Source organism: Pollicipes pollicipes, unplaced genomic scaffold (assembly GCF_011947565.3).
Source record: "Pollicipes pollicipes isolate AB1234 unplaced genomic scaffold, Ppol_2.1 Scaffold_4219;HRSCAF=4965_pilon_pilon_pilon, whole genome shotgun sequence".
Classification (NCBI taxonomy): domain Eukaryota; kingdom Metazoa; phylum Arthropoda; class Thecostraca; order Pollicipedomorpha; family Pollicipedidae; genus Pollicipes; species Pollicipes pollicipes.
The window spans coordinates 9493454-9503246 of record NW_023596448.1 but is presented as its reverse complement, the minus strand read 5'-3'; the positions used below and the strand labels follow the sequence as shown (position 1 = coordinate 9503246).

Here is a 9793-nt window from a genome sequence, read left to right as displayed (position 1 = left end):
CCTGTGTCGGGCACGAACCGAGCCGAAACATTCCTCAGCGACCAAGTCATCCACCTTCAGTTGTCGTGACCACTCCTCTATACGATGGCCAGGCCGCGCTCCCGCGGGCTGCCGCCTGAGCAGGCCCACACGCGGGCACGGTCGCCCCGCGCCTGTACGGTCCTGGAGCGGGCCGCGGACCTGCGACGGCACAGGGCGGCTAGCGTTCCATACCAGGGGTGGGCACGAAGCCAGGCGCCGGCTTCGAACTGAATCCGAAGCCAACATAATGACGTGAAGCTGAGGTCGAACCCGCTGGCTTCGGAGTTTGGAGCACACAGGGCGAAGGCGAACCCAGTGGCTTCGGCTTCTTAAAATTTGAAGCCGGATCCGAAGCCGGTGGCTTTGAAATTTGCACACGCGAAGCCAAAGTCGAGACTTCAAATTTCAAACTTCAAACTCACGCAAAGCCCAAAACCAAACTTTCGGTACAATCCCAAGGCCGGGATCGAAGCCGTATCTAGCGTACGACGCTGGTTTGCGGAAGCAATAACAAATTCGCGCCTGCTCATACCGTATAGGATCAGGACAAATACCAGGGCATGGCGGAATCAATGCGAAATGTGTTTGCATTACTGGTGGGGTGTACATTTGCCGCGTAAACGTCCTCGTCGTGCCTGTATGAAGTGTTCCAGAAGTGAGCTTTGCAGCCGTCGTCAGCTGCTGACTGCTGCTGAAAATGGCCAGCTGATTTTGGTTTTCAGCTGTGCATGCGTTTAAGCTTCGGAAAATGGGTGGAATAATAGTGTCAGGATGGGAAAGACCGTTTTTGCGGCGTAGGCCCGCATCTACAGTGTAAAAATCACTATGGCATACCTGAAGCCGGAGTCATGATTCAAAAAAGATTCGAGGCCGAAGCCGGCTAGGTGTTAAAAATGACGCAAAGTCAAGCCGACGCCAACCATTTAAAATGGCACGAAACCAAAGCCGAAGCCATCAAAGCCAAGCCGCAAATGCGAAAGAGACGAAGCCGTGGCGGAGGCCGACCTCATACTCATGCCTGGTCCACGCACCGAAAAGCGGTGATCCAAGGTTCAGGTTCAGCGAGCTCAGAGCAGCACAGATTCACTGAAACCCGAGCGGGAGCGAGAGTCCCTAAGTCGCACTACATCTTACGCATGTTTGCGTGCGAGGCATGAGTGTACAAGTTTCTACCACCACAACGGCCAAGCCCTTGCGTTTCACCGTTTTGCCTCAATTCTAAGCGACCTAAAAATCAAGATGCTTACAAGAGTCAAGAATGGTCTTGTTTTCGGTAATGTTGCTGCACGCTGGAATTTAGAAACGGCATCCACCGAAGTTTTGTTTGAGTAACTATCTCCGTATAGAAACAGCAGAATCCGCGTTACCCATAGCCGATCATAATGGTGCTGGTCCTGAAGTTCGAAAACCGGACCGGAACGGCTCACAACCCCAACGAAGGACCATATCGTTAACAGCCAGACATCCCACAGCTGAGAGTGGTTCACAGCCCAGACTTGGGATTCGAAAGGTCCTCTGTCCAAATCGGTCCAGGCTTACACCCGGTCCGGACAGGAACGGCTGGGGCCCGCCCCGTGCAGCAGGGGGAAGGGGGAGCACGCGGTTACTTGTGCACGCAGCAGCACGGTTCGTCAACACATGGGCGCTGCTCGGCCGTGGTCGAGAGGAGGGACAGAGCAGGCTCTGGTGGGACACCAACGTGAAATGGCGAGCAGGATACGGTGCGATACTTTTTAAAAGACAATTTTAGATTGCCGAACTATTTCGCCCAACAGTGCCGCTGCCGGTGCAGGGGTCCGTGACCTCTCATGAAATGAAGTAAGGGGGACAACCTTTTCAGGGCCCCGCCCGGGCGGTACTCGAACCGTACCCGAAACTGAGCCGGACTGCCTGTGGAACGACGTCACTGCCTTGCAGCGGTGCCGCAGTCCGCTGGCACTGAACCCACCACACCAATATTAGTTAAGTGCAACCATGAACAACCATTGTAGCCTACATAACATAACCAGAGAGGCAATACTGACATTGATGGTGGGCTGACCCTCCCACCGCACCCTCAAATGTGTTGATGGCAGGTTGGTTCACCTGTGGTCGTCAGAAGGGGCCCTATGGTCACGGTGTGAGGCGACCCGGATCCGATCCAAACACGCCTACATCACTTGAGTAGGCTTCAGAAGTGACTGAACTATAGCGAAACGGGTACCCCGGCCGGCTCTAATGACGTCACAACACAACAATCCCACCCCAGCCGGGTTCACGGGCCAGTGGCGCCACCGCCCCTTCGAACCGTAGCGCTGCCAGCTTCGACGAACTTCCACCGCCCATATCACCACACTGTTCCAGCTCCTCGCGAGGATCACGTGGACGTCGTCACATTGCGGGGATCACAAGCCGGGCCCTTCCTCAGAATCACGCTGGGACCCCGGTGGACTGCAGCCGGGGTCACATGCGGGGCCCCCAGCCAGAATCCCACCGGGACCCGTAGCGGACTGCAGCCGGCGATCACATGGACTCAGGCAGGTTGTCGAGCCGCTGGGCGTCCAGCAGGAAGAGGCGGCGGCAGAGCAGCGCCGCGATCGCCGCCACCAGCACCACGATCAGCGTGCCGCTCGCCCAGGTCGCGTCCTCGCCGGCCGGCGCCAGCGCCGCCGGCGGCGGCCGAGCCGACTCAGGCTGCCGCCGCCGCTCCGGAGGTGGCGCCACCGGCGGCGCCGGTTCGGCAGCGGCGACCGGCGGCGAGGAATCGGCAGAGTTCTCAGCGGCCGGGCTGGCCTCCTTCGGCTTCTCACCCTGAGAACAACACGGGCATCTCAGTCTGAGAACAATCGCGGGCTCAGAATCTGTGTCAGAGTCCTGGGAACGTCGCAATGCGAACACTGCCATAGATTTAGTTGCGAATTTGGTAAGCACTGGAACCTGCAGTCGTGACTGGAACACTTAGGGGCAATCAATGTTATCTGAGGTATTCATGATACCGGCCAGCTGCTCCTTTCCTGCCACAGACGAAGGGCTCAGGGTCGAGAAACATTGCGCCTCCTTTCCTGCTTAAGGTGAAGGCCTCAGGGTCAAGAAATGCTGCGCCTTCTTTCCAGCCATAGGCGAAGACCTCAAGTCATGAAATACTGCGCATTCTTTCCTGTCTCTCCATGCAAATTGACATCCATGCAGCGTTTCTATGCAGCATGGTCACTGGCCACATTTTGGAACGCCGTTAAGTTCTTGACGAAAACTTTCCTTCTCCCAGAACCAAACTTCTCTCCGGTAGTTTTTCCTTCCCCGCCTACAATATAAACTTCCAGTAGCTTTTCTGCGTCCCACCTCCTGAATCCGCAACCTGAAAGTTCACCTCCGCCACCGGCTGACCCCCAACTCCCCCTCCCATACCCTTCCCCCATTCCCCAGTAGGCATGAGCAGCCATCCACCGCCTAGCCCGTCCAAGCACGCCCTGCCCTCCCAGCTGCTGACCTGGAAGTTGACCTCGGCGGCCAGCTGGCGCGCCTCTCGCTGCCGGCTGTCGTGACCGCTGCGGTCGTCGGCGGCGGCCAGCAGCGGCGGCGGCGGCCCGCAGGCGGCGCACTGCCAGCGCAGCGAGGCGGCCGCCAGCGCGCGCCGCTCCGCCTCGCCGTACTCCAGGCTGGCGATGGCGCCGCCGGCCGGCGTCGGCAGGAACCCGATGATGGCCATGAGCGCGGTGCGGATCGACCAGCTGGGCCGCCACGACTCCGGGTGGTGGCCGGAGATCGACAGGCAGATCTTCTTGCCCGTCTCGAAGCGGCCGTTCGGCTGCCGGGCACGCCAGGGCGGGCGAGGTCAGGGGCGGGGCGGGGCAGGAGCGGCGGCGGGGTGGGGCGGGGCGAGGACAACACGACCGTCACTGTCACTGGGGTGCCGGGTCAGTCACAGCCCCTGCGAACCGGCGGACCGTAACGGGCCTCCTACCGTTGTCGCCTGCCCGGTGACCGACGCAGCTCAGAGGCAAATGAGCCGGCTCACCCCGGCACCACGCCCCTCAGCCGAAAACGCCCGGCACCCCCTCGAATTTAGCTTGGAACCATTTTCTATTGTGGATTTCAGCCTCGGAGTATTGGAAACGATTGGTTTTGGCTTCTACTAAGTTTTGAGACATTTTTAATAGATAAATTCCGGTTTGGCTTCGATCAGCTTCGACTAAGGCTCGGCTTTATCTGATCTTGAGATGCTGGTTGCTGCTTTGAAGTGGTGATACTTTTACTGCAGTGGCAACTTTGCTCCCAAGGACAGTTCCGATCGTCCATTCAGTTCCACATGCCACCTTTCAAATCCACATGACATGACACCACGACCTTTTAAAGATGCGCGGCATACATGACTAAAAATAAGAAGCTGATTCTTCTCAGAACCACCTGTAGACCACCCAAAAACGGCCAGTAACTAACTGTCCTGAACATCGTGTACTAGTTCGCCAAATCCTTGTTACATTGTTTCGTCCCATACAGTTTTAGCAGGTGCAGAAAAACTTTTGATTTCGGAAAACAGCATTCGCGTGGATTCAGCTTCGACCTCGTCATTTTAAAGTGATGGGATCAACTCTGGCTTAGCGCTCCCTGACCTCGAGGCACGAACTTCGACCCCGCCTTCGCATGTAAAAAGTTGCAGAAGTCCAAAGCCACCGGCTTCGGACCCAAAAAATGTGGCGTTTTTGCGTTTTGCTCTGCACCTGCTCCGAAACAAACTCTTAATAAAACAAAAACTCGGATTCAAAGTCAATCTTCCTAAACGCAAAATCATCCGGCTATGGCTTCGACTTCAGCTTCACCTTATTGTTTTGGCTTCAGATTCTTCTTCGAAACCGGGAGTTCAGCCTCGCCCCCCCCCCCCCCCCCCCCCTATGCCTAGCAGCAACCAAGATATAACAGCACCACGATGCCACCAAACCGCCAGTGCGGTACCATTACGCTGCTCAACGCCTACAAAGTGAAGGTATCACACTGAGGGTATGACTGCACCATGCAAACAGCGTCATATTTTCTCGACGAAAAAATGTCTGGCGTTAGCGATGCAACCGTACTACGCTGGCGGCGCGGCGCCTCATCTTCACGGTGTGACGGTGTACAGCGTCACGGCATCCGAGCATGCCGACAGTCGACGGCGTCACGGCATCCGAGCACACGGACAGTCGACGGCGTCACGGCATCCGAGCACACCGACAGTCGGCAGCGTCACGGCATCCGAGCATGCCGACAGTCGACGGCGTCACGGCATCCGAGCACACTGACAGTCGGCGGCATCCCGGCATGCGAGCACACCGACAGTCGGCAGCGTCACGGTATCCGAGCACGCCGACAGTCGGCAGCGTCACGGTATCCGAGCACACTGACAGTCGACAGTGTCACGGTATCCGAGCACACCGACAGTCGACAGGGTCACGGTATCCGAGCACACCGACAGTCGGCGGCATCCCGGCATGCGAGCACGCCGACAGTCGGCAGCGCCACGACGGTATCCGAGCACGCCGACAGTCGACAGCGTCACGGCATCCGAGCACACCGACGGTCGGCGGCATCCCGGCATGCGAGCACACCGACAGTCGGCAGCGTCACGGTATCCGAGCACGCCGACAGTCGACAGTGTCACGGCATTCGAGCACGCCGACAGTCGACAATGTCACGGTATCCGAGCACACCGACAGTCGGCGGCATCCCGGCATCCGAGCACACCGACAGTCGACAGTGTCACGGTATCCGAGCACACCGACAGTCGACAGCGTCACGGCATCCGAGCACACCGACAGTCGGCAGCGTCACGGTATCCGAGCACACCCACAGTCGGCGGCATCCCGGCATCCGAGCACACCGACAGTCAGCGGCGTCCCGGCATCCGAGCACACCGATAGTCGGCAGTGTCACAGTATCCGAGCGCGCCGACAGTCGGCAGTGTCACGGTATCCGAGCACACCGACAGTCAGTAGTGTCACGGTATCCGAGCACACCGACAGTCGGCAGCGTCACGGGCAGTTCGCAGCCAGCACGACGCTGCCGTCCAGTCAGCACCGCAACGACACCAGCCATCGTACCGTGAGCATGATGATGCTGGGCGGCTTCATCGGGTAGTCGGCCGGCAGCAGGATGCGGCCGTGATAGACGCCGCCCTCGAACGCCGTGTCGTCGGGCCCGCGCACGGTGAAGTGCCACTCGAACAGGTTGTCCTCCAGCGGCTGGGCGAAGTAGTCCGCTGTCGGCTGGTGCAGCTCCTTGGCCTCGCGCATCAGCCGCTTCACCGCTGCCGGGACAACAGCGCCGTTCAGACCGCTGCAGTGTTGCGATCGGAAACGTGGCGGCTCTAATGCCATCTCTGTGCGACTTCCAGAGCCCCTGACTATGGGCTGTAGTATGAAGGTCCATATTGTAGTGGTTAAACAGTGTGCCCAGAAAACCAAAAGTACAGAGTTAGATCCCTGTGATGCCCATCATTCCTGCTGGGGTGAAAGGCACCTGATGTTATAACGCTGCTACAGCTGAGCGTGCCGTAAAAACCCCAATGATGATGACACTCTGTGATGCTGATCATGGTCCTTCCTAACAGCAGGTGACTGGCACAAAAAGCTAGAGGCCAAGCAGCACATGGCAGCAGCATTAGCTGTGCACATGGGCACAACCACCACAGGGATAGTACAGTCCAGACCACAGTAACTTATGGCTACATCCAAATGTACTTGTGTTCATCCATAGAAAACTATATCAAAACAAAGCTGATCCACAACAACATTTCAGGTGTTGTTGCATCACCAGCAGCACAAACTTCACATGTTACATTCCCTGGTTCTTATTAGATTGCTGGTACCTAGATATAGTGCACCACATTTGGACTCATAATTACATTGCAGTTGCCTTGAGCAAATAACCAAAAAGTTGGTGGTGCAGCTAGGTTCATTCTCTTGCCTAATGGATCAAAGTCTGTTATTTATATATAACACAACATATATAATGCCAAATTGCAAATAATGGGGATATAGCTATATCCATACAAAAAATGTATTTATTAGGCTGCTAACCACTCAACCAGGACATTTAGAGATTTCATGGGCATCCATTCCACCACACTCAATTTTTTTTTACATCCATGCTGATGCCTTTTTACAACATGATGTTCCCTGTGCAATAGGCAAAAATCAAGTAAAATTCATTACAAGAAAATGCTGCAAATAGCAGCAAGCCACATTAAACTGTCCTACAGCTATCATACCCTGAACATAGCAGCAAGCCATGTGAAACTGTCATATATGTCTGAACAATATATGAAAGCAATGGGAACTTATTTAAGTTATCAATATACAAAAGGAACAATAACTTGGAATAACTGTAAAAGAAATAATAACTGAGTGCTGTGGATTCCTGCATTTTTAGCAGACCTTTAGACTGTAGGACTACTCGAATTACAGCCCATGATATAGCATAATAATCAGAAATCAGAGGAGGCAAGATTCCTGATATTGGTCAAACAAAATACAAAGGTTAGTGAACACCATCTCACATTTCTTAAGTATGATCTTCACAACCTTTCTACACAATTTTCTTTTTTGGAAATTACGAGAGCCACATTTAAGCCATATTATCTACTTTCAGATACAATTTTCTCGCATCTCAATATTTCAGAAAATCTTATGTGACAATGGCTGTCAGCAAGGTGAGCAAAACACAGTCACAGGTACATATAATAAAGTGTTTGAAAACATACTCTAAGCTGTGAGCCACAGACAAACAATGGGTGACAACACTGCCATCATCAAGCATCTCACAGTACAGAAATTGCCCCAAATAAAAATAGATGATGACACAACCATCATTTAACACTTAGAAGTGGCAGACATAAATTATGGGGGGGAGGGGGGCTGAGATATGGCAGTCATGGGGGAGGGTAAGGACATTTCAGCTCAATAGGGGACTACATCCCCATTTACTTAGACAAGCCATTCTCAATATACTTGCTTTAATTGAGTAAATCCGTCATTCAAAAGGAGGAAAATACCTATTCACACCACATTACTCAAGCTTGAAAATGGACAATATGCGTTTGGCACGGGCCGACAGGTTACCTGGGCTCTTAGTGTTGTATTTGGCTTCCATGCTGCGGTGAAAATAAAGATGAAAGCTTACTCGATGACACAAAAAAATCACACTGCAACAGCCCAACCGCGCCTCCCACCCCAACTTCGTGTTTACGTTTATGCGACCGAAGTCTTAGCGTAGAAAGCCGCCCCCTGCTCCCTCGTGTGGGACACCTATTTGCAACGTACACGAAATTTTCAGCTGATCGTCAGCTGATTAGAGTTTAAGAGAATTACATGTGTCCTGTGCTTAAAATAAATAAGACAGGCATGTAGCGATTGTTTTTTTCGGTGTCATTACTAAATTATCTATTACAGTTTTATTAATCACGTCCTACATTAGTTAAGTAAGTTATGTTAAGCGTCCAGATATATTAGATACTTAAAACTTACCCGGCCGGGAGGAGGGGGGGGGGGGAAGTTGAATTCGATGACACAGGTAACATGGAGCACTTGCAGTGGCAAGCAGTTTTTGGGTACCTGTGTTTACATGAATTCGGCATTCTTTGTGCAAAATTGAAGTTTTGATCTACCAAGATTCGCAATCTAGGTCAGATCAAAGCGGTCAACCTTTAAAAAACTTTCTCCACACATTACTTGCTGTGGGGTCATTTGCTGTTGTTCGAACTTCGTGTAACAATAGAACATGACAAAACGTGCGATCTGTATGTTTCAGATTTTCGGAAACTGCGGGGTCAATGACCTGATGCCGAGCCAATTGCTGCTATTTTCGTAAATAATGGAAGTTTGTACGCATTTTTGTGTAGTTTTGATACTGCATATGGGGAAAAGTACACCAATTTACATGCACAACCATCATATGACCACAGAACACATGGCCTTTGCCCAGGTCATGACCTATCTTTATGGACGCCTTCAGGTCTGCTTAACACATGCTGAGCTTATAGAATATGTCTTTTTAGGTAATTTTAAACACAGAATGCGGATACCGCACCGAATACGTGTTGAGATGAAATTATAATGCATTTTGAGGCCACAATTTACCATGGATTGTCGTATGAGGTCATCTGAGGTCAACGACCCATTTTTCCAGTGGCGGAGAGGCTAGATGGCGCGTGTTACCACCACCTTATGGAGGTTGTGAAGCTGATGACGTCTAATTTCGTGTATCAACGTACCTGTCTTCAGGTTGTTGCAAGTAGGTACATTGCCAAGCGCCGAAGGGACTGTGCATAATGTTGACAACGGCATGCGATCTTGAGAATCGGTAGATATCCAATACAGTGTTTGTGACCACAAAAAAAGTATTGCACCTGTCACATGGTCTCGGTGAGCACTCGAATTTTTTTCAGTTAGATAGTTATAAATTTGACCTAAGTTGACTTCAGATCAGCAGCGCAGGCAGGGGGCATAGGGGCACGTGTCCCCCCCCCTTAAGTTCCGGGGCCCTTCGGGTCTCCGGAACCTGCGATTAAGGGCCTGAAAAGTCAGCCGGAGGTCTCTTTCGGGAGCCCCGGCCCTTGGGGCTGGGCACTCCAGTGCCAGCCGGAGGGCTCTGCGCGCATATCAGGGGTCCACTGAGTCGATGAGGGCCTATATTTCGGTCAGACTCCACCAGTAACGCACAGTGGGCTCCGTGGCGGCATGTACCAGAGCACCCACTTCCCAAGCAGTAGCAAGGCTGGAGCCAGCGATGTACATTGCTCGGGACCCTACAGCGCCTAACA

At 53.2% G+C, this 9793-nt stretch overlaps 1 protein-coding gene across 1 annotated transcript; it reads right to left on the bottom strand.

Annotated features, from left to right (window-relative positions):
• Positions 1-77: 77 nt before the first annotated feature.
• On the bottom strand, positions 78-8255 carry LOC119095783 (ubiquitin-conjugating enzyme E2 J1). Its single transcript, XM_037218640.1, has 5 exons — positions 8094-8255; positions 6075-6280; positions 3488-3805; positions 2811-2836; positions 78-162 (listed from the first exon to the last, which is right to left on the bottom strand). The coding sequence occupies exons 1-5, from the start codon at positions 8122-8124 to the stop codon at positions 78-80; spliced, it is 666 nt and encodes a 221-aa protein (XP_037074535.1). The 5' UTR covers positions 8125-8255.
• Between the last annotated feature and the right edge of the window lie 1538 nt (positions 8256-9793).